This window comes from Prosopis cineraria, unplaced genomic scaffold (assembly GCF_029017545.1).
Source record: "Prosopis cineraria cultivar Desert tree isolate PC_DT_omini unplaced genomic scaffold, ASM2901754v1 PC8, whole genome shotgun sequence".
NCBI lineage: Eukaryota > Viridiplantae > Streptophyta > Magnoliopsida > Fabales > Fabaceae > Prosopis > Prosopis cineraria.
Window position 1 is genome coordinate 24162301 of NW_026555339.1, and position 26761 is coordinate 24189061.

A 26761-nucleotide genomic window follows, 5' to 3' on the forward strand; every position below is an offset into this window, starting at 1 on the left:
AAGATTAATGAAAGCATTCTTGTATGGTTGTTAAACTTTAAAATTTATTGGCTACTCAATTAATGTAAGTTTGGTATATTAGCTATAAAGTATGATTTTGGCAAATTTTGAGATTTGAAACAATTCATGCGAGTTTGGCGTGGAAAATGATAATTTTATTACAGCAATAATTATTTTTTTCACATGTTTGAAATGTGATTTTAAAAGGACTCTAAACAGAACACTACTGCTAATGGAAAATCCATTAGCCCGTAGCATGCTATGGTTAAAAACTAGCTAGTTTGTCTCGTAAGCTTTGTTCTCACGTTTGTTATTCGTGGGCTTTGATTTCATGGCTTAAGCCGTGTTTGGTTAGTATTACCCTCGTGGACTGTGTGTCCACATTTGTTACCTGTTCTGTTGAGTTTTTCAAAATTTTAAATGTTGATTAATATGTGTTTTCAAATTTTTCATAGTTTTGACTAACAATTATATCGCTTTGATTCATTTGTGAATGAATTGTTTTTTTAAGCACAATAAAATCAACTACTTTCAATTTACTCTCATTTTACGGTTATGATTATGATTTATAGGCTTATAAGTTTATTATGATGAATTATCATCTTTTTAACTAGTTTACACTATTACTTGAGTTTCTTATTTTAATTCTTTTAAAATTTACTTTGGGAATGTTGTTCACTGAAAAAATTTATTTTGGTCTCAAATTTACTAGCTGACACTGATCCCACCACTGATCTCTAAAGGGCAATATAACTATATTGGGTAGAATTTTTGTTTGGTACTATTTTTTTTTATGTCAATATTTAAGCCTTATGTATTTTAATTTAGAAGAAAGATTAATTGCTCCACATAGATTGTTAATAGACTTTATTTTGATTTGTATATTGATTACTGGCTGGAAGGAGTTACACTCCTGATTTATACTATAATCTATAAAAAAAATTTTTTGTAGAATTTTTGGGAGATCCTAGTTACAGGGAAGGTTTTGTCGAAATTTTTACAAAAACATTAAAAATTCTTATGATCATTAGAATTCTCATATAATCTAATTGATTCTTCTTAAAAAAAAGTGGATTGCATTTTCATTTTGAGGCTTACGGGGGATGTGTGTACTGTTCACGCCCGTGCCTGTCACCCTCTATTTTTAGGGCATGACAAAATTTAACTTCAAATGACTTAATGAAGGAATAAATTATATCATTAAGCTAGAAATAAGTAATGATTTTTTTCTCAATAATATGATTGTGAAATTAAACAATGCTAATAAAATCATACATATGTACTAAATTTTTTTACTACTCATAAAATATAAAAATTTCCAATAATGGTGCAGTTTGATAAAGTACTTTCAAAGAATTACTAGAGAAATAATAAATCTTAATTTAAAATTTAAGAGGGCTTATCAGAATGAATAACAAGCGTGGACACATGATCCATAGGGTAAGTAACCAGTCAAGCATAGACACATAGTCTACGAAAGTATATAACCAACAATACAACTTAAAACCATGAAATAATCAAGCATGGCTAGAAGCCATGAAACAACTATGAGTATAATGCTCACAAATATCCATCCCTTTGTTCCACATGCGTTAACCTGCGCACGGGATTAACATCTCCTATAAACATCCTACTTGCTAGGTATACCATGGTATGTCAAGGGCTAACGAAACTGCCATTAGCATCTAATGTACTGAACTTAGTCCCCTTAGTAAAACCAAGCATGTATGGAGTACAAAAATAGTTACAAAATCTTCAATAGCAAATAATATCCAACTATCATTTCTATTATCTGAATATATTATTCTTTTCTTCATACACAAATCATTGCAATAATTTTTTTATATCAACATAGAATTAAAGAATTAAGTTTCTATGAGAAATAATACTAGTTGTTGTATATTTATTTCAATCATTGCTCATTAACAACATAAATCCTTAGTAATATTAACACATGTTCATAAATAAAACAATTATTAGAAGGATAAGATTAATAGGAATACTTTTACAACTTATAAAGAAATAATAATAATAATAATTTAATTAAAAGGCTTTTATAAACATGCTACCAGAATTTGATTTGAATGATATGTCATGCCCCAAAATAGAGGGTGACCAGCATGAAATGTGAACCCTATCATATATCCCTTAAGCCTTAAATTGGTAAATCTTTCCATTTTAAAAAATATAGTTGAATTTGTATTAAAAATTATAACATACTAAATAAAAATCATTATAATAAAAGTTTCAATATTTTTGAAAAGTTCCAGTAGACAACATATAACAAAATAGAATCCTAGTTATAGGCTATGTAGAGCATCTAACCTTACTTCAAAATAAAATACATGAATTCAAATATTCACATCAAAAGGAGATAGTACTAAACAAAATTTCACCCAGAACAGTTGTATGCCCCTTAAAGGTCAACGATAGGGTCAGTGTCAAATAATAAATCTAAGACCAAAATAAATTTTCAGTGAATAGCATCCCAACAATAAATAATTAAATATGTATAAAAAGAAAGTTTAACATAATTATGTGTGATAAAAATAATAATTTTTGCAAAAAAATATTTAATAAACTTCATCGTAAAAGGACTCTATATAACTTTAAATACATTGTTGATTCATTAAAATATCATATCAAACATCATTATTATGTAATTTCAATAAAGCAAATAATTGCATTAAATAATTACAAATATGCCATTAATCAAAATCAATGAAAAATAGATCCATCAAATAATTAAAAACATATAATTATAGGGACTTATCAGTATAAGTAACAACATGGACATACAATCCATGAGGGTAAATAACCAATGCGGCTTATGCCATGAAAACAATATAGACATACAGTCCATGAGGGTAAGTAACCAAACCTAGCTTGAGTTGCGAACAAATATGCACACACAGTCCACGAGGGTAATGCTAACCAAACGTGGCTCGGAGCCATGAAATCAAACGCGAGTAAAAGACCCACGAATAACAAACATGAGAACATAGCTTACAAAAATCAAACTAGCTAGTCGTTTACCATGGCATGCCAAGGGCTAACAGAACTGTTATTAGCAACCAGTGTTCTGTATAAAGTCCCATTCAAATCCATTTTCAAACATACGAGAAAATCAACACTTTCAAAATAAAATTTTCATTTTCAATGTCAAACTGGCATGAATCATTTTTTCATAGCAATTCAATAATTTTCAGAATGAAATCCCATAATCAAAGTCCAGACTTGTATTTATTGAATAATTAACATTTCAAAAGTGATAAAGGTAATTTCATAGAATAAAGAAGTTTAATCAACAAATTATCCAATACTCGCATTGTTGTTATAAAATGATTTGCACAAAAATGTAATATTTTAGTAAAGGAAATTTTATTAAAAAATCAATCGGGACGCTATCCACTTACCTGAAATTTCCAGAATTCAAAGATTCACCTTTTCATATCAATTAAATTTCTCCTCCTCCAAATATCCTATAAATTAAAATTAGATTTTTTAAATAAACTATCTGTAATTTCAATTATTTCCTCCCAACATCTCTACTAACAAAATGTTGCTATAGTAATTTTGAAATTTTAAGAGAAAACTTTACACATAAAATCCTTCAAAAGCCATAGCTCAATACTCCATTAAAATACCATCTCCTCTTAATCTTTTTGTCAAACACCAACCATGTGTCATTTTCAACCCCCTCATAAGGTTTTTTAAAATTCCAGTCTCTCATCACACAATTCATCCACAACCATATAATAATTTTTTTTTTCAAGAATTCAAATAGTTTGACATTAATCTCATGCTCAAATTTCATTTGGAATCTCCAACTTAAGTTCATATAGCATTAGTACTCAACTTGGATATATAACTCATAAGGATTAATAAAGTAAAAAAAAAATGTACTAATTTTTTTTAATTTTTTTTTTCAAGCTCAACCAACTTCTTTCTCTTATATTCTATTTCCCAAAATTCTCTAATATATAAATAATAAGTTAATCACCTTCCTAACTCCAATCTCTTCATTGAATAAATCAATCTTAACTTAAGAAAATTAAAGCATCATCTTTGACATTTCACATGATAGCACTAAATTAGAATTTCAGCTTCAATTTAATTTCTATCCTTCTCATACAGTCATGACAGCAACAACCAAAAAGGAGAAATTGGATCCTCAATATCCATTCAATCATTCACGCACAAAAACTATGAGAAATAAGTGGGCTCAAGACTTCTTTACCTCCATTAATATTGGCATACACAGGGAGGAAGTAATGACAGCCGTGTAAGGAGAAGAGTGTCAGCAACAAAAAATGAAAATTTAACAACATTTATTCATAAATCCTCACTCAAGCATTATTACAAACACCTGGAGAGCATTACTCAAATTTTAGTTCACAGTAAGTCTTTCCATATTAACTTTCTCATCAACATTTAACTTAACATCCCAATAAAATTATATAAAGTATCAACCAATTCAAATCAGCTCCTTAATTTCTCAAAAGATTCACGGCAAGCAACAAGAAAGAAAAACAAAGGTGGAATCTTCAATCACAAGAGGAAAACAAGAAGCTTACCATATGCATGTGCAACGGCCAGAACTGAGGAGAAAGAGAGGTTTTAGGCGACACACATATGCATGCCAACCACTAAACAAGGGAAGAGCAAAGGAGGACGACAAGGGAGGAGGATTCGGTGACTTAATCCCCCGCAATAGCTGATGATGTAGAAGAAGAGAATTGTAGCAGGCGGCAACAGCAGCAACTAGAACAGTCAACGGTGAGGTACAGAGAAGCAGATTGACTCAGTGAAGGGAAGGAAATTTTGGACGCTCCATCTCTCTCTCCCTCCCCCCTCATGTGCTCTGTTTTGTTTTTTTTTTTTTCAAATGGCAGAGGGATAAGAACAAAGGGGAAGACGGTGACTAGGGGCACACACAACAATGAGAGATCGCCCAAAACTTCGAGAGGCACATGGGGAGACAGAATGGTGAACCAGATTGAGAGTCGAAGGATCCAGAAATTATTATTTTTCCTAATGTGTGCATATGACCGAGAGAAGAAGAAATATGAACATTAAGGAAAATGAAAATATTACAAGAAAAGGCACCAAAAAAATTACAAAAAAGGATACAAAATTTTTTTATAATTTAAAACAAAAAGAAACCATACTTTTGGTGGATAAAATTCAAACTCATGACCTTCAAGTGAGCAACCAACACACATTTCATCAAGCCACCACTCACCATTTTCTATAAAACTAAAACAATTAAATAAAATATAAATTGGAAGAAAAATTTATTTAATTTAAAAGTTATGGTCATTACACACTACCCCTCACCTAAGTTTTCGAAGCTTATAGTCAAACTCTCCCATTTTTTGCTTACTCCAATGATGTCCCAAATTAATCTAGTGCATCACCCAACAATCCTCATGTCATTATGAATTTTTTTATAATAATCAATCTAAAATAATATTTAAGCTTCTTAGATCATTCTTTAAATTCCTCATTAACCCCTTAAACTCTCATTGAACTCACCAATAACTTCTATCATGTAGTTCAATCATACTTGGCATCATTCCATTTTAATCATAACATAACCTTTATTCTAACTTTAACAAAAATCTTAATTATTATATAGTCTAATAATTTCACTTTTGGTGCTACACACTTTTAATGAACAATTCAACCTTACAACCTGTGTGGAAAAAAACATATACTTTCTCAGGTATATTTATAATTTCTCTTGGCTCTACTATAAAATTTAACAAACCTCATTTTCACACCACAAATCTTTCAATTATATTAACAATTACTATGAGAACATGCACCATTACTAAATCTTGAGGCACGTATCCGGACAAAACCACAATTTCCATCTTCTAGTGCCTTTAAAAATCTTGGCTCAGCATATACTAATTAGTACCAATCCAACAACACCTAAACATCCTGCAACCTTAGACAACAATGGAGAACAGAGCACTCTTCTTCCGTCCAATGAAGAAAAAAGGGTAAATCGCATAGCACAATAAAACCCACACTCACGGAAGAAGAAGAATCAACAACTTACCTCAACCAATGCACAGTAGCAGCTGACACATACACACCCCACGGATAGCACGAAGAAAAGAGAAAAGGGCTTCAACCCAACTGTCTAAGAGAAGGAGACGGAGCAGATTTCATGGACCAAAAAAAAAAAAAGAAGCAAATATTAAGCTTTCATCGCACATGGCTGTTCAGTAGTGAAGAGGAAGGAAAGGAAATCTATTTCCCTACTCACCACCGAAAGCTCGTGACAGAGAAGAAGACAGAAAGTTGTAAACTTCTCCCTCCACTGTGACAGACGAACCTAGACAGAGAAGAGGAAGAAGGTGACAGCGGGTACAATAGGCTAATAGCAAGGAAAGAAGTCGCGTATTACGCACCTCCTTAACACAGACCACCACCATGACGGGGGAAAAAAACTCAGGTGTTCTTGGGGTTTCCAGCATTGGTGGATGCGGCCACAAACGGTGGGTTTGTTCCAACAGACGTGATGATTTCTCAGGTTCTTCCAGCAATCTAACAGTCTTCCATATGACGGAGTTTCTGACCTAGGACAGGGCCTTCGATCACAAAAGTGCATACAGTGACGCCATTAAGGCATCAATATAAGTGTTTATCTATGTACCTAGCTTTGAACTTGAAACTTCTAATTAAGAGGGATCACACTTATTATCAGTTGATCCAAGCCAGTGACAGTCTTTACTTTATAATATGTGGGAGATTAGTAGTGTTTGTTTCCACGCGCGTATTATGAGTGAAACAAAATTCACTTTCGCATGTAAAAGATGAATTTGAAATGAATAATAAAATAAAAAGAGTTCAAATTTTGACTTTCATCTTGATCGGATTAGTGCGTTATCACGTAATAATTCAGTAAAGCAAAGTAGATTATGTACACTCAACATTTATCATCGTCTATGACTGGTTTAAACTAAAATGAATGGGGGGAAAAGTAATAACAATATTTTCTTTTCTTTATTCAAGGAAAATTCAGGTTTTGGAACTTCGCACTACTCATCGATCATCTTCTATATTGTGACATTAACAGACTTTTAATTTCTCAAAATTGTATAAAACATAGCTAAGCTATTCCATCTAACTGAACATATTTACGAATGAACTCTCTTATCATTTTTTTCAAGGATGGCTATAACATAGGCTTTTTTTTTCCCCCTTATGCATAGGCTATAGTAGTTATTAAGACAAGAAAAATGAGAATGAAGCTCCAAATGTCTTTAAAACTTTTAACTCTTGATCCCAACTCTTCCAATGCCCAAGTTTCTAGCTAAACAAAATCCCCCAAAGTGCCTTCAAGGAGAAAGTAGAAATATATATATATATATATATTTGGTTTTGATTATAACAAAGCTAGATAATATTGTTCGTTTAACATGTTTAATTTACTCAGAAATATGGTAAGGAAGTAAGTTTGATGCCTTAAAATTCCTATCTCCTTTTGCCAAACTCTTGAATGCATTTGCTATTCAAAGTCAATGCACACATGGATCTGCATGCTTACACGTGTGTTTCAACTTCTACCATATTCTCATACACTTGTGAATCAATATGCATACACATGTTTTTTCATCTTATGTCATATTTTTCAAATCTTCAAAATTTTGTTTTGATTATTCAAAGTGTCTATGCCTTTGTGGTTAAGTTACTCTAAACTTTGAATTTCTGTCTGAAAATCTTTGAAGTTTCTATGGCCTTTGTTACTTCATTGTCAATCTTCGAAGTTTGAGTAGCTTTTGTGCATCTCTCTAATAAGTTTCCAAGTTTGTATGGCTCTTCAAGAAGTTTCTATACTGAGAATATTTTGTGCCTTCTAGTTTAAACTTTGAAGTTCTTCCTAAACTGTGAGCTTTCTCCATCTCATGTTGTTTCTCTAAGCTCTCAAGCTCAAATTTCAAAGTTGCTCTTAAACTTCAAAGTTCTTTCCTTCAAAACTTCTCTATTGATTTTAAAATTCTTCGAAGTTTCCTGTTGTGATTCCTAGTTTCTACTTTTGCATCAAAAAATTCAAAGTTTTCCTCTCTAAATGTATTGGCAATTATTTTGAACTTATTTGTCATGTCAAAAAAAAAATAGACATGACCAGCACGGAATATATGCACAAACATACATCCCTTAAGCCTTGATTAAGGAAAGTTCTTAATTAATGCATCTGATACACTATTAGTATGATTATATGTATCTAATTTTATTTTTCATATAAATCAAATTTTCAATTGTTTGTAAAAATTTGGCAGCACCTTCCCTTAAAGTAGTATCTCCTGAAATCTTTACAATATACATCTATCAATATAGAGCTCTACTGCTTAGCAACAAATAGACAACATTACAAAAGAGAATTAGGACCCTGACTATAGTCAATGTCGGGCACTCTAAATGGTATTTCCAAAACGTACTACATAGATTTTAGAATTTTATAAAAAAAAGGAAGATATTCTCACTATTGATCTATAGTCAATTTAACAATGAACCCGTTAAAGGTTAGCAGGAGGTACCACGTTAGCTAGCTATTTGAGACCAAATAAAATACCTTTTAGTGAATAACATCCAAACCATAACATTATGTAGAATTAAAATGAATAAAATACAATAGATACATAAATTAAATGAGAAACCAATTCAATGTAACAAAATTGTTAACATGAAATAAATTTTTGTATAACTTCAATGATAAGAACATTTAAATCTATAATGACAAAACATCTTTAACATTTGATCTTGACAAATCAAAATGATTAAATAAATAAATAAGAATAATATATTACTAAATTAAAAACTATTATGTATGAAATCACCAATTAATTAAAAATTGATATATTTTTTGGAATTTATTAGAACAATTTATAATGTGAATACACAGACCATGAGGGTAAATAATCAAACATGGCTTATGCCACAAAGACAAACATGAACACATAGTCTATGAGGATAAGTAATCAAATGCAGAGCTTGAGCTACGAAACAAATGTGGATACACAGTCTATGACGGTAATACTAACCAACGCAGCTCGAAGCCATGAAAACAAACATAGGCATTAAACTCATACATAACAAACATGAGAATAGAGCCCATGAAAATCAAAACTAGCTAGTTATTAAGCATGGTGTGCCAAGGGCTAATGGAACTGCCATTAGCAACAAATGTTCTATATAAAGTCTCCTCCAAATTCATTTTCAAATACGCGAGAAAGTCATCACTATTAAAATATAGTTTCTATTCTCAAAATTAAACTCGCATGAATAGTTTTTAATCATCAAAACTTGCTAGGATAAAATTTCATAACTAATTTCATGCTTGCATTTATTGAGAAACCAAAATTACTAGAGCTAATAAAAATAATTTCATCAATCTTGAAAGTATCCTTTATAAGGAAAAACACATGCACATGTCATAATTCAAATATCCTTCAACATCTCTTTATAGTTTCCCAGGGTAAAATAATTTAATTAACAAAGGTCATCAAATAAGATTGTAAATAATTAAAATTTCTCCCAACCCAAACTTCATCTCAATCCCAAATAGGTCATCAAATAACTTATAAATAATTACCATGATTGTCAGAGTTGAATAAGATTGGCCAATTAGACCAATAACTAGCCTTTAGTCTGGTCCAGCCAACCATAAGAACTAGAGAAAAAGTGAATTAACCAAGATAGAGGTGGTCAAAACCAATGAAAATTGATAAAACTAATCAAAAATGAATTTTTCACTTTTTTGTTTTTAAAAAATCTCAATAGCCCAAACAATACTACTTCTAAACATGTGATTATTAATTAATTAATATTTTCAATCAACCACCTTTCATTTCCTACTCTGGCTAGCTCTATATCCGTTGTTCCACTTCTAAACTTGTGTTCTTGTGATAACTTTTTTTTTAATATTCATAAGTCAAATTTTGCCTCGATGTTAGACTCCATAATGCCATGACATTTTAGAGGCAACATCCCTAGTACCTCCACTCCATAACAGTTTACTTAGCCTCTTGTTGATCAAAACCCTTTGCGAGTAGTCATTTTCATGAATAGTCATATAAACCTCTCGTCAATAACACCAATGTATGAGCTTAAATTCAAAGGAAAAGCTCACTACAAAAGATTAACCTACCAGAAGAGAGAGCCCATTAAACTACTTATAAATCCTATGCATATTGGGCTTCCTAATGCTGGGCTCATAATATTATCTCTCATGGAAGGTTTGCATGACAATGAAAAAAAAATCATCAACATCATTATCAATGTAAATTATAAAAATAAAATCAGGAAGTGTTGTTGTTACACTTTTAATCTAACCTTGTTTTAAATAATTAAATATACAAGCATGTGTAATGGTGAAAATTAATGGGAGAATGACATTTAAGGCCTTCAAGGGAATTTATTGTAATAAGAATCCATCAGTTTTGCATCCGATATTGTCTTATGAAAACACACGTGTTGTTAAAAATTGAACTTGCTTGTTAAATTTCTAAAGAAACCGTAACAAAAATAAAGTTAAGGTTCAACTTTTAATAACATTTACATGTTTTTGAAATTAACTTTGATCAATCAAATGGGCTCCAAATGATAATTTGAATTAATTACTCTTCTACTCCAATTTATAAAATCATACTCATTGGTTCTTCAATAACTTTACAAAATTTAAAAAATATTTACAACTAATTTTTTTAAAAACCCTCTTGGCTATCTTTAACTTCTAGCTTAATTGATAACTGTTCCATCATTTCTCCCTTCCCTAATGAACGACTCTATCAATCAAAGGGGTAGTTTTAAAATGCTGTAAATTAAACATTTTTGTGGGTATTTGACTAATTGTAATTAATTTTTTTAATCTCATGAAAATAGTTGACAAGGGCTAGCTTCTTATAAAAAAGACATGAGAAGTATTGGAATTCAAATTTTGAATTCCAATCTATTCAATTCTTTAATGACAAAAGTGGAATCAAAATTTCTCCTAACCCGAACTTCAATCTCAATCCCAAATAGGTCATCAAATAGCTTCAAAATAATTACCAAGATTGTTAAAATTGAATAAGATTGGCTTATCTGACTGATAACTAGCCTTTAGTCTAGTTCGATCAACCATAATAACTAGAGGAAAAGTGAATTAACCAAGACATAGAGTCGATCAAAACCAATAATGAAAATCATAAAACTAATCAAGAATTAATATTTCATTTTTTAAATAAAATCTCAATAGCCCAAAACAATACTATTTTATGTTTTTATATGTCTTGTGATTGGTTTGTCTATATTGTTATATACATATATATATATATATATATATATATGATGAGGATAATTCAATGGTAATTTTTATTAATTATGAAAGCTTATGTTAGTTTGGTTAGACAATTCATGTGACATACACTGCCTCCATTTTTAAATATAAACAAATTTAACCCACTATCATAGTTTAAGAAAGTTAGTTAATCATAATAATTATATATGAAATTGAAAAGTTTAGACTAAATCTTGGTAATTTGAGATGAAAAAAATAGTATTTTACTATAATGTTGGTGGGATTAACCATAAACTTGCCATGTATTATAAGTATGAATAAACATTATCTTATATATTTGTTCATAAAAAATTATCTTAAATATTTTTATTTTGCATACATATTCTTTAAATTTTATATTATTTTAATTAAATCAATCCTACCATGCACCATTCAATACCCTGACTGGTTGAATACCTGCTTAGTTCTTCAACATTGAAAATAACTCTTATGACCGTTGAAACTTTTTCAAACACATTTGTGACGACATGGGAATTTGCTAGTTGAAACATTATATAAAGGCCTGAGAAGTCCCAACCTTGCTATCTACATTTTACAACAAAGAGAAATAAACCCTAACCAATTAAGATGTTTGCCAAATTGTTAGTAGTTTTTCTTTTGGTTTCTGTTGAGTTATTTCTGATCCCAACAACCTCTCTTGCTCATGTGAAGCCTTCAATCAACCAACACAAATGGCCTCTATCTACTGGAACACCAACACCACATGGGGAATTCAAACAACCACCTCTCCAACCACCACCAATAAACAACTCTCCACCAAGAGTCAAGCCACTAAGCACTCTAGAGAATGAGTCTAAACTTGAAGCACATGATGGGGTTCCATCAAAATACAAGTCACCTCTAAAGAATGAGCCACCCACTGCCAATTAGCTGGTGATCATGTTCATCACTAGAAACTTAAATAAAGCTTATATTATATGTGTGTATGTTGAAATAAGAGTGCTTTCCACTTATGTGTAAATGTAATTCTCCTTTTAGGGGTATTATAAATAAGTGCTGCATACAGTTGTGTGTGTGTACTCTTTGTGTTATGAAATTATTGTTGTTTAAGAAATTCAAAGCCAATTGATCCCCTATTTTTTTTTTCCAAATTATTATACTCTCTTTTACCATGTTCAATTCTATATATAAATCATTGTTAACTACTTCATTAGATTAAAAAATGGTAGTTAAATTATTGATGTTTTTCTTGGGGAAAAAACAAGAAAGAATTTGACTAATAGAAAGGGTAAAATTGAAAATAATAATAATTAAAGTCTATCTTTTTATTCAAAGAGACTAATAATAAAGAGAATCAATTTTTCTAGGAATGTGACTTATATATATATATATATATATAGGACTAGAGAGAGTCCCAATTATCTGCTCCCCTCCCTCTCCACCTCTATTCTAGAAAATATGCATGGGACTATTCATATTTGTATTAAATCAATTTATTATGTTGATTTTGCTCCATTCTTAATGTTTCTTGTTGTTTGGCCCCCAATAAAATTGTGCTTTACTTGAAAAAGCTACGTTGAGTGTAGAATTTAAGCTTAATCATGGGAGAACTTGATCTTAAAAATCCGTACGCATATATATTATATCAACGTGGACCAAAATTTTAACAAAAATTATTGTTATCATTCAAATATTGGGCTCCAAACAATAAGCTAGGAGTTAAGAAGAATGACACGTAAGGACCTCATAAGAAGATTGATCTCAAATCAAGATTTTTAAAGATTTTTAATACTAAACATAAAAGAAATAGTACTGAACTTATCAACTTTAATTGTAAAAAGATCCTAATTTGACATTAATTTTCTTTTGAGATCCTTACTTGTCATTTGCTCTTAATTAGAATTATTTATTCCTTTTGGTCCTATTTACAAAATCATATCCATTGATTCTAAAACAATAACCCTTACAAAATTTAATAAAACATTTGTAACTCATTTTGAAAAATGTCCAAACCCCACAACTTGAGTAATCAGTAAGCATTTTTATAAGCACTCTTTGAGTCTAAAGGCATGCCCTAGTCTTGGTGAACTTTCAAGACCGAGCTCACTAAATTTTTTCGTCACAAAAAAAAAATGCCCTCACCTCTTTAACTCTTTGCTTAATAGATAGCTTTTCCATCCTTCTTCCTTCCCTTATGAGCTGTAATCTGTCTTTTAATGAACTACAGGGTGAGATTCCAAGTGGCGGGATCTTCAAAAAATTAACATTTGAATCTTTCATGATGAATAAAGCACTTTCTGGTGAGCCACAAATGCAAGTGCCTCCATGCAAAAAAGGAACAAGTAAAAGGTCAATGGAAAAATTGATTTTGTTGTAATGTGTATTGCCAATGGCTTTGTCAACAGCTTTAATTGCTACAAGCATTGTCCTCTTTCAACAAAAGCGAATAAATCCTAGGCATACCATTAAAAATGTTTTATCTAATTCAGAAATGCCAAGGAGGATTTCTTATTTTGAAATTTTGGATGCAACTCATAGATTTGATGAGAAAATCTTACTTGGAAGGGGAAGTTTTGGGTCTGTGTTCAAAGGAAAACTTTCAAATGGAATAATGGTGGTTGTTAAAATATTCAGTTTTGACACAGAAGCATTGTCCAGGAGCTTTAAGGTAGAATGCAATGCAATGCATAATTTGTGCCATTGCAATCTAGTAAAGCTCATTAGTAGTTCTTCTAATGCTGATTTGAACTGTTTGATAATGGAGCTCATTCCCAATGGAAGCCTTGAAAAATGGTTATATTTTGATAACTATCATTTGGATTTTCTACAAAGGTTGAATATAATGAGAAATGTAGCATCTCCTTTAGAATATCTTCATTATGGCTTATCAACACCAGTAGTCCAATGTGATTTGAAACCAAGTAACATTTTGTTGGATGATAATATGATTGCCCATGTGAGTGACTTTAGATTTGCCAAATTTTTAGACAAAGGGAAATCTAAGACACTTACCGAGACAATATCTACAATCGGTTATATTGCACCAGGTAATTAACTTAAATCTTTATTATTCTTCTTTTACAAAGCCCCATTTAAATTGGAGTTACTATGGTAAGATACATATATTGTCGCTCATTTTTTCATATTAACAAAAATCAAACGAAATTAGAGAAAAATAAATTAGTTAATGTTTATGTGAAATGAATGCACTTGTTTACAAAACATTATGTTTTTATACATGAGAAGTTGAATCGGCGAACGACAGCACATTATTAAAGTTATCATGTAAAATAATTGCAATTGAATCTAATTTTCCTAATTCTTATATAAAATTTTTATTGGTTATTTCCTTACAATTTTGATGGCGTTGTTTATATTAAAAAAAGAACTATACTTATTTAACTAATTTAGTATACTTATGTTGAATTCTTTATCTTACTTTTAAACATGAATGAGATGGTGTGTTTTAATGTACATGGTTGTGTTTGGCCAATAAAAAAATGTATGTGGGTTCATGTTCATCAATGCAGTAAGTAATTTTAATATAGTGTATATAACAATTTGAGATATATATATTCCTGTCAAAAATATATCCCATATATTGTATTTGATGAGAATGTTTTCTGATAGTTTTTATGTTCTAAAAACCATACATTTAAAGTACTGTTTGATTGTTATTTTAAACCTATTACATATATATATATATATATGTATATATATATTTCCAAGAAAGTCTAAAGAATACTTCAAGAAATGTATAGGAATTTGCGCTATTAAGTAGTTCTTATTTTACTTGTTATATTAAGTTACTTGATATTTGACTTTGGTTGAATTAAATTAAATCATATGCAAAATATGGATCTGCTGGAATTCTTTCAGCAAAAGTAGATGTGTATAGCTATGGAATAGTACTGATGGAAGTGTTCACAAGGAAAAAGCCAACAGAGGGCATGTTTGTTGATGGATTAAGCTTAAAGACTTGGATAAGTCAATCAACGTCACATGCATTGATTCAAGTCACGGATTCCAGGTTATTACAATGAGATGAACATTATGTTGATAATATTTTGACAACTACTTCCAGTGTTTTCAAATTGGCCTTGAATTGTTGCTTTGATTTTCCAATAGAACGTTGCAATATGTTAGATGTTGTAGCGTCATTGAACAAGATCAAGGACCTGTTTATGCAAAGAAGTCAAGTTAAAAAATAATAATATTAAATCTATTTTGCAATTGGTGTTGTTGTCTATCCTTCATTCCTCGACTATCCCTAAAGAAAATGTTGGATATACGTAATACCTTGTGAGAAAGGGTGATGATATGTTCTTCTAAACATTAAATACAAACTATGAGTTGTGAATTTGTAAAACCTGTTTGTTTTTATTTTCATGATTTTTACTTGTATTCAATAGATTGTGAATCTTTTGATTAATGATAAGTAGGGGTCCATATATTTAAGTTTTTAAAGATGTTATCAAAGAAAAAAAACAATTATGTTATAGCTTTACACTTACAAAAAAGTCCATCCATCCACGCCTAGAAAAATTTAATTTAGTGACAAAATTAAAACGAGAGATTATTCTTTCCTCGCTAAAAGTCTGAATTAGTTGACAAAAAAAATTCTATTTCTAAATTTCTTTTCAATTAGACAATATAATATATTAAACAGTAAAAACATAAGTGAAAAGTTAAATGACAATATAGTCATTTTAATTGAATCACTATACGCCAAAAAAATAGTTATAGGCGTTGCGATTATATTCTTCTTTCCAATTATGCCAGGGAGAATTTGTAAGAAATCTTTACATAGATCCAATGCACTACATCATTTATATATTTTCCAGTAAAATTATTCATGTCAGTTGGCTGTAAATATAAATTGATTTTACAATTGATAATGGTAGAGAGAAAAAATAAAAGAAATTAAAGAAACACTATTACAAAAATAAAATTATTAAAAATAATCACATAATACTTTATTTGATTGAAATAGTGCAACTTTATTTGATAATGGGAGAGCTTGCATGCCACTAGACTATAAGAATATTGGCATAACAATATGAAATTGAATCCCATAAACCCAAACCTATTTATAAGAAACAAGTTATATTCCAAAAAATAGTAATAATTATTACGTATAAAGCAAAATTTTATAACATCATTGTTTTCTGGAATTTTAACGTCTAGCTAGCCAGTCAATCTTTCCCTCAAAACACGTTCTTCTACTTTTCTTCACCCCAAACACTAGAAGTGTATCCTCCACTCCTCTTTCAAACCACCAAGCAGAGTCATAACATATGAATCTGACTTCAGTGATCTCATCACACTGGCACTCATCAGTGTGATGAGATCTGGACCATCCAGATTTTGATCTGGATGGTCTAGATTTAAAGTAATATTTTATTTTATATTTATTAAATAAAATTATAAAAATTATAAATATATTTAATAAATTTTTATTTTTAATCTGGTCTAGATGTAATTTAGAGGGTCTGATTTAATATTAAAATTTTATAATTGCTATATATTAAACTATATAGAGTATATCTAGATAGTTAATATATAGCAATTATAAAAATTTAAATATTAAATTAGACCCTCTAAATTAAATCTAGACCATATTAAAAATAAAAAATTTATTAAAATTATTTTATAATTTTTAAAAATTATACATAATATATTTGGATAGTCAATATATTGTGATTATATAAATTTTAATATTAAATTAGACCGTCCAAATTTAATCTAGATCAAATTACAAATAAAAAAATTATCAAAACTATTTATAATTTTTATTTTAATAAATATAAAATATAATATAATATTGCTTTTAATCTAACCTGAATGGTCCAAATCTCATCTAGGTGATGAGCACCATAGACGAACCCCATAACATGCTCATTACAATTGAGATCATTCAATTATTCATAAAGAAAATCACATGGCTTCTGTTAAACAAGTTTCCCTTTCGTTACTAACTCCTTCTCATTTCTTCCTTATTGGAGATCTCCAATGCCATAGTAGTAGCATTACGATCTACTAGGGCCAAAACAGGAACCAAGGCTCCCTCGCCAATGCCTATAACACCAACAACTACAAATACGTCAACCTAGCTTGCTTGTCTGCCTTTGGCAACGGCCAAAACTCTTAAACTTAACCTTACCGGCCACTGCAACCCAACAGCCAATACATGTACTAGATTTATCACAGACATCAAAACTTGCCAAAATAAGAGCATTAAAGTGCTTCTCTCTCTCTCTCTCTCTATATATATATATATATATACACAGCAGGAACAGAAGTCACTCCCTCAACTCTGCCGATAAAGAAGAATTAGAGAGAAAGGAGAAAATCAGATGAAGGGAACAAATCAATATTCAACTCAATTTTTTAAAAACAAATTTGAATACAACTGAGAAACTCTAAGATTACTTATAGAGCCCTAAAAATATTAACATAATAATAAATGAAATCTTAACATAGTCCTAAAAGATAACAACAAGGAGAATCTAGATTTATATATTTAGGTATCCTATTTATTGGAAATAGAGAAAATATAAAATAATCATAAAAAGTATAGATAAGAAAATCTAATTAAACCCTAAATAATCTAATGGATATCCAATATCCTTATTGAAAACAATCTTAATTGAATAATCCTAAATATCTAAAATAAAACTAATTGAATCTCATCCATATTCCATCAACAATCATGTTCACTGCTGCTTGGCGATGCACGGTTTTGGATGGCATTAATTTCGATATCGTGGCCGGTTCAAGGCAGCATTGGGATGATCTATAGCTAAAGCTTTAAAGGACTTGGACCAGCAGTTGATCCTCTCTGCTGCACTGCAATTTACATTCACAGACACTCTCTTGGGCTCGGCGATCAAAGCCTACTTGTTCGATTATGTTTGGGTTTAATTTTTTAACCCTCCATGTCAGTATACCGATGGAACCAATGGACCGGCGTACAAGTCAAGTTGATGTTCTTGGGGATTTCGGCATCATAGTGCGCGGCTAACAACAGTGTTTTATAATGTTCTGACGTCTCAGGTTCTTCTAGCTGTCAAAGGGTCTTCTAAGTATGGCGCAGTCATGATCTGGGACAGGTTCTACGATGGCCAAAGTGGATATAGCAAAGCCATTAAAGATAATGTCTAAAGAACTGCTCAAGTGTGTTAGCTTTTGAATGAGCAGTTGATCACTGAAACTGCTTCCATTGATCAAGTCCTATGTATGTCATAAATATGCCTGAAACAAATAATTAATGAAATTAATTAATATATTTCACCAAAAAAAGTTAATTATGAAAAATAATGTAATTTTAATTTCTTATTTGTGTGTGTGTGTGAAAATATAAATTATTTACTAGTAAGGTCCTTGCATCCCTTATCTTGGTATGAATGACATCTTTAATTTGCAGTGTGGAGTGTGGACTAACCATAATGGTTTTTAAAACTTTATGGCAAATATACGTCCTCTGTCCTTTAACGGATTTCATTTTAATTCCTTAACTTTATGAAGAATTTTTTCAACCCTTTTAATCTTAATACCTTAATTCTATTAACAAAATTGTTGACAATGAACTTTTAAATGTTAACAAAACATTATCAAATGTTGCCATATTGAATTTATTTTATAAAATTCATAAAAAATTATTTAGCTAATGGGGTGAAAGTTAGAGGACTAGAAAAATTTTATAAAATTAAAGATCTGAACTAAAACCTTACATAAAGTTAAAAAATAACTACACGTAAATTTTTGTCAAATTTTATATTGTGCCTCATAGTGGTGGTTTAATTTTTATTTATAACTTTCTTGTAATTCATAACTTTACTTCAAATTTTTTTCACTTGTGTTTCTTCTTTTTTATTTTAAATTTATTTATTAAAAATTTTATCATGCTTCATTTTTCCCTTCATTTTATATTTTCTGTCATTTCATTAATTTTGGAAATAACAACATTTCATTTAGAAATTAAATTAATACACTTTAAAAGAAAAAATTTGCATGCGCTGAGCTGATAATGGATGAAAGTGAAATGAAAAAAAAAAATAAAGTAATACTAAGCAAGGATATATAAAATGAAATAAAAACTAAAAATACTGAGAATCCGGAAAATGCATATTGGACCGGACCCTCAAGAAATAGAATCTGTTAATTCACTTACATTTACAGTTCTTTTGTCTATGCTTTTCGCATTTTGAAATTGATGCATCACAACCTCGTTTGAAAATTTTTAATCTGGCTTTATTCTCCACAGACCTTTTTTTCCATACAAATTCTCACCAAATTGCATTAGAAGTGAAAGTCTCGAGTTTTAATTCAAATGGTTCAAAGAAAAAATGTTTGAAAAAGAATGATAATGGAAAGACATAGGTTGCAATAGTTGGTAAATAGGTCTCTAGCCATGCCAATAGTTTGAAATAAAGCAATAATTCACGAAACATTTCCCAATACTTCCATTAAAAAAGAAAAATTATGTTTTCCTTAATATATGGATATTATTTTATGCATTTGTAATTTTTCAACAAGATCTTGCTGTGAAAAGAATATGCCGTGTCTTTTAATTTGACGGGCAAAGAGGACTTTGACTTTTTTCGTCATTTTACATACGACTGAAAATTCCTTGGAAAAAAACATAATGGACGTGATAAGAACATTCCATTTGAGTCATGAGTGATAGTTACGGGAAAATTAATCATACTTTTAATATATGATGATTTAATTTTCTGAAATTATAAGGTCTTTCGTGTAATATAAGATGACATTACTTGTAGAGAAAGATTGGTTTAGAAGTCGCCAATGAGACTCAATGTCACTTGAGCTTGACTTGAGCATATTTCCTTTCATATTATTTAGTCAAGCCTGTCAAACTCTTCATATTAAGTAAGTGTGAACATTGCCCATTGGGATGATAAAACTTCCATTTTCTTAAATTTGTCTCAATTATCAATTTAATCTCTCAAGTTTATTTTTTTTTTTCAATTTGGTTCCTTATATATTTTTTAAAATCATCCTTTAAATTTTAAAACACAAAATGAATTTTATATTAATCTAATGTGTAAAGTATATTGTTTTTGTTCTTTTAATTAGACACTTGGTTAGACACATGTTAAGTTTATGCATTCCTTATATAGAAAAGTTTATATATTTCTAAAATGCCTTCTAATTATTATTATTATTATTATTATTATTATTATTATTAGTTGTGAGACTTTTCTTTTAATATTTCCCCTACTATTTTCTCTCCATTTTTTTTTTCTTTTTTTTTCTTACTTGAGCTTGTACTTTTGAGCCTCAAAAGCTCAAGGTTGATAATCACCATCCCCTCTTTTTTTTTTCATTTATTTTATCTCTTGGATTCTTTTTTCTTCTCTTCATCTTTGCTTTTATTTCTTCATTTTGCCCGTTTTCTGTGTCATCAATTTTTTAAATTCCTTTTCTGATCTTCCCCCCCTTTTTTGATGCATTCCAAATCAAGTAGCTCTTGATGTCATGTCAAAAAGGTGACATGCTCCTTTCATTAAAAAATGTGAAACATTTTTTTAGAAGTTAAATTTTAAATCACTTACATTTTTTGATAGAGAGAACTCACAAGACTTGTTGGAAATATGCATCAATCATTAATCTAAAGAATTCTAATCAAAATAATTATGGCAACTTACTACTGTTTGTTTTGTCTTGAAATCCTGCAATTTCTATTATTAAAAAATAAGTTCTCAAAATAATAAATCCCATTCACAACTTTTATTTAAAGAATTATAACTTTTATTCAAAAAATCTTAATAATTAAATAAAAAATTACAATTTATCAATAAGAGTAAAACGATCTTTTCAATTTAAAATTTATTGACAAAGAGACCTCTAGAGACTTCAATGAAATCATAACATGTCGAGGGACCAAATTTTCATTTATATAATTTGAAAGGATTTTATTATTATTTTCCCAAAAAGATACTTGTAATTTCTAATTTGCTATTAGATTTTTATCATTTACCCAACAAAAATTGTCATCTATATTCTTCAGTAGTCACTATTCTCCATGTTTCATTTCAAAATTTAAATTAATGATAAATTTGTTGTTTCACCAAAAAAATAATATATCAAAAAAATTACTAGGAGAGCATAATAATGATCACATTTCATGCTATGTTTCTCTTATTTGCCTATTTTAGGAATTTTTTTTAGCATTCTCCCATATTTAAAGTTCAAGTGATTTCTGTAAAATAAAATTCAGAAAGATATTTTCTTCCATCCCTTTTCGGATTTCCCAATTTCCAAGACCCTTGTAACCCCAAACAACACCCCCCCTCAAAAAAAAAATTGGTATGAGTAAAATTCACGCATCATCCTTAACTAACTTTACAAAATAAGCAAATACCACAAAAGAAAATGTTGATGAAAACAACTAAGATACTGAAAAATATTCATAAAATATGAAAATACTAAATGATAAATTAGTTTTTTAACCATTATAACCAAAGATAAATTTTTTTTTTGCTTTTTATGAAATCTCATGACAATAAATCACTTTTTCATAGAATCTTTAAACAATCATAAACTCATTTTTTTAAGCACAAACTATACATCCCTTAAAATTCTATCATGCTCATCCCCTTCTATATACATCATCAAATAAGATAAAGATAACCAAAATTTAATATACTAAAAAAGTAAAAAGCTGAGATATTACAGTCATTATTTCATACATAGTGTAGATAAGTGATTATCCACAAAGGGGAAAAATTATAAAAAAAAAAAATCAAATGTCATATTAAAAGGCAAAGGGGAAAAAATATTCAAGAAATTGTCAGATAGAAACATTCAATAGTTTAAAGTGAGGAAACTATATAAGTACCTATGAATTTATTTTTTTGATGTATCTGTGAACAAACCATTAAATTTCATATTTACATAACCATTTGGTCACAGATGCACTGAAAAAATAACTTCATGAACACTTGTGCACTTTTTTCTCACTTTAAGCTATTTGATGTTCTTAGCCGACAATTTCTTAGGCATTTTTGCTCTTTTGTCCTATATTAAATTGTGCATACAAATGAAGCATTCAGGAATACAACTTTTGGAGCTCATGTCTGAACTTGGCTTTCAGCTGTTCCCTTTTTATCTTGAGAGCGGCAGTGACTAACCCAGATTCAGGCGTCCATGGATCTGGCAGTAACTTAAACTTCGCCGGAACCTCAGTTTTGCCCAGTTTTGCAGCTTTTGCGGCCTGAGAAGAATTAAAATGAAAGAAGTCAGTCAATGTCAAGAACATAACAAAATTATTTATAATTCATTGGATATAAATAGTAATTCTACAAAGCTGAAGGCGCATCACTTCAAATGGAAATAATGCCTTATTACAGCAGGGGCACACATCAGCCAGGCTTATCATCAAGAAGAGAATCAGGCCACTTGAAGGCTTGGTTTGGATGGAGAGAAAAGTGAGAAGAAAATAGAAAGAAGAGAAAACTAGAAAGAGAAATTTTTAAAAAATATAACAATTTTTTTTACCATTTCTCTCTTCAGTTTTTCTTCCTTTATATTTTTCTCTTCTCCATCCAAAGGAAGGGAAGGGGAAGGGGGGGTTAAAAGAAAGAACACATTATCTATCTTAAACAGCTTATACAAAGTCATTAGTTCCATTTTACAGAGTTCGAAAGAACACTACCTTCTAAGCACATTTACAAAACCGCATCACACATCAACCAGGAGACTAAAAGAAATAACACATCATCTGTCTTTTCCTCTTGGTCTTATAGTAGTGCTATTTTCTTTTCTTAACTGGACACTTCTCCTCCAATCTTGTCAGCTGTTAAAACACTCTTTATTCTTTCTTTTTGTATCACTTTGCTTTTTATTAATTTATATTTGATTCAGTTCCCAAAAAAAGGGGTATTCCTCTTTGACACAGAAATTAGACTTCGCATAGTGTAAAAATACTCATCATGCAAATTTTATCAATATAATTCCAGAGTCCCAGAGAGTGGCCGACCCAGGAAAATATTCCTTCAACATCAGGTATTTTCTTCCCAGAATGAATGTGTGTGGTGTAGTGGCAGAAAGAATTGGGGGGGGGGGGGAGATGGAACTGAATAATACTTCTGAGTCTGAGATTACTCCAAAAATAATTCTGATTTACACGCTGCCCCACCCCCCCCAACTTTTTTTCTTTTATATAACTCCCTTAACGGTAACTAACTAATAACTCCCTCCCCTTGTTTGGTTGATTAAAAAAAATAGAGAGGAGCGAAGGAGAGCTCTTGTTTGCTTTGCAAATTCAAGGGAAGGGAAGGCAAAATTATATTTGACTAAATTGGCCCCAGGTCATCTAAAAATTCTAAACCATTTATTATATTAAAAAAATTATGTCCTTTTTCCCCTCTTTCTTATAATAAAATAAGTTTCATTTACTAACTAAATTTAATAAATCATTCATTTATGCATAAAATTTCAATATTTTATTGGAATCAAAAGAAAAAACAACTTCCCCTAAAAATAAAAAAAAAATATGAAACTATCTCACACTTAAGTTGTAAAAAATAAAATTGGGAACTTAGGAGAGGAAATATATCCGCACACACAAGACCTTTATCAGCTGAATAATAACATTAATATATTGGTTCAACACTTTTTCAACTGAATTTCAATATATTTTCATTAAATATACATTGATAAATTAAAAAATTAACATATTTTCATTAATATATTCCTTCCCCTCCCCTCAAATTAAATCAAATAAGGATCATTAACTCCCCTCCCCTCCCCTCCGCTAAACCAACCACACCCAAAGGTATCTAGAAATCCTAAGAAGTGTCAAGTACATTCGCAAATAATTGATTCATATTAACTAACCTTGGAAAGGGACTGCTGAACCTTAGAGACCGCTTCAAGATTATTACACAGCTCAGAAAAATCTGTGTGCGAAACACCGGCTTGCTGGGCCCATTTCTCCAAAGTATGATGTGAAGGAACAATGAGAGCCACACAGAAGTTGTGGAAGGGATCTGCATAAACTAATACTATCCACATAACTACATGTCGACAGTGCTGCCTCAACCTGCAATGATGTTAGAACAGAACACAAAAAAATGATCCAGATCAATTTTCCATAAGCCTTGTGTAAGTAGTTCATCAAGAATGACAAGACAAAGTCACCTTCCCAAGAGAGATATATTCTCCATGTTTGAAGTTTGACAATATCCTTTTTTCTATCTATAATTTCAAGACACCCATCAGGATGGAACCTTCCGATATCACCAGTATAAAACCAGCGCATACCTTTCTCATCAACCTATACCAAATTCACAATTGTAAGTGCTTCTTATAAGATGCAGGATAAGATTCAAGAATATTTCAAGACAAATCTCAGAGGACATACTTACAACTAGGGGTGCACATGGGCAGGGTTAAGCTGGGCAAGACCTTGCCCAATGCCCAACCCGAAGAATGAATGGGCCGCATTGCTCAGCCCTGCTCGCAAAAATGCCCTATTAGTTTAGGCAGGGTAGGGTTAGTTGGGCAACTTTGGGCCGCCCAGCCTATCAAATAATTGCCCTGCTCATATATTCCCTCCCATCCCCTCAAATTAAATCAAATAAGGATCATTAACTCCCCTCCCCTCCTCTCCTTTAAACCAAACAGACTAAAAGGTATCCAAAAATTGTAGTTAAGAAGTGTCATGCACATTCTGCAAATAGTTGATTCATATTAATTAACCTTAGAAAGGGACTGCTGAACCTTAAAGACCGCTTCAGGATTATCACACAGTTCAGAAAAATCTGTGTGCGAAACACCAGCTTGCTGGGCCCATTTCACACAAATCCCTTTTGATTTCACGAGCTGATCACGTTAGCTTTAAGTGAATTTTATACAATGCACCGTGGTGCATGAAGCTTTCATTGCGGCATGTGGCATAGTGAGGTCAATCTCACTTGTCCTTGCACGTTATGCCATCGATTACCATTTTACCCTTCAATCCTATCAATACAACATTCAAACAACACAAAACATCAACCCGACATCCAAACCATAATCAATCCACTAACTATTAATTTATCCCCAATTGACAACTAGTTTCTTGGGTCAAAATTCAGGATATTACGCAATAGATCTAAAGCTCAGAGGGATATATTACAAGTATTTTGTTCATTTTTTTAAATTAATCTCTCTCATCCAAAAATACAAAATCAAAAACATCTATTATAAAACTTAAACTTTCAACTTCCAAGTGCTTTGCATGAATTGGCCTAAAAAAAGGTGCTTTGCATGAAATCATAGCGCAGATATTTGTGGGCTTAAAAAAAAGAACTCATACTCTTCATATTATAAAGATTTAGTCTTAGTTTTGTGATTATTAATTAATTAATATTTTCAATTCAACCGTCTTTTATTTCCTACTCTAGCTAACTCCATATCCATTGTTCTACTTCTACCCTTGTATTCTTGTGATAATTTTTTTTCTTTTTAAAATATTCATTAATCAAATTACTCCTCAATGTTGGACTCAACAATGCCACCCCATTCGAGAACTGATGTCCCTAGTAGCTTCACTCGATGATAGTTCGCTTGGCCTCCTATTGATCAAAACCATCCATGAGTAGTCATTTCTGTGATATTGACCTTTTACCAAAAGCACCAATATTTTGAGTATAAGTTCAAAGGAAGAGTTCATCCTAAAAGACTAACCCATTTGAAGGAAGTGCCCTTTAAACTTATAAACTCTACTTTACTTGTGATGCTTCCAATATTAGACTCATAATATTACCCTTGGGGAAGGTTTGCATGATAATGAAAGAAAATCATCAACATCAATATCAATATATATTATAAAAATAAAATTAGGTGGTACTATTGTAACACTTTTAATCTAACCTTATTTTTAGTAAATATATAAGCATGTGTATGATGGTAAAAATTAATGGGAGAATGACATTTAAGGCCCTCTCAAGGGAATTTATTGCAATAAGAACCCATATATTTTGCATTGGATATTGTCTTGTAAAAACACAGATATGTTATTGTTAAAAAGCTAAACATTAATTTGTTAAATTTCTACGAAATCCTTAAAGAAAAATACAAGTTAAGGTTCAGTTTTTAACAACAACATATACGTGTTTTCATAAGACAATATCTAATGCAAAACTGATGGACCCTTATTATAATAAATTCCTTTGAGAGGTTCTCAAATGTCATTCTCCCAAAATTATTTTGTCTGATTATAACATCAACATGGACAAAATTTCATCAAAATTGGCTTTTATCAATCAAATGGGCTCCAAATAATAATTTTGAATTAATTACTCCTCTATTCCTTTTTATAAGATTGTATTCTCTGGTCCTTCAAGATTTTTTTAAAAATTTAATAAAATATTTATACCTCATTTTTCAAAAGCATCTTTGTCTCTCTTTAACTCCTAGCTTAATTGATAGCTTTTCCATCTTTTCTCCCTTCCT

General features: G+C 30.5%; 1 protein-coding gene and 1 pseudogene across 1 annotated transcript; one reads left to right on the forward strand and one right to left on the reverse strand.

Annotated features, from left to right (window-relative positions):
• The first annotated feature begins 13787 nt into the window (after positions 1-13787).
• On the forward strand, positions 13788-18460 carry LOC129317492 (receptor kinase-like protein Xa21). Its single transcript, XM_054961810.1, has 4 exons — positions 13788-14343; positions 15176-15326; positions 18242-18308; positions 18353-18460. The coding sequence occupies exons 1-4, from the start codon at positions 13788-13790 to the stop codon at positions 18458-18460; spliced, it is 882 nt and encodes a 293-aa protein (XP_054817785.1).
• Positions 18461-22352: 3892 nt separating this feature from the next.
• Positions 22353-24584, reverse strand: LOC129317825 (long chain acyl-CoA synthetase 8-like; annotated as a pseudogene).
• Between the last annotated feature and the right edge of the window lie 2177 nt (positions 24585-26761).

Bases quoted from the DNA above. Each gene is read 5' to 3' on its own strand.
- LOC129317492 (XM_054961810.1), top strand. From the start codon at position 13,788: ATGCCAAGGAGGATTTCTTATTTTGAAATTTTGGATGCAACTCATAGA. The intron at 14,344-15,175 runs GTAATTAACTTA...GAATTCTTTCAG, and splicing joins AATCGGTTATATTGCACCAG to CAAAAGTAGATGTGTATAGC. The intron at 18,309-18,352 runs GTGCGCGGCTAA...CTGACGTCTCAG, and splicing joins TTGGGGATTTCGGCATCATA to GTTCTTCTAGCTGTCAAAGG.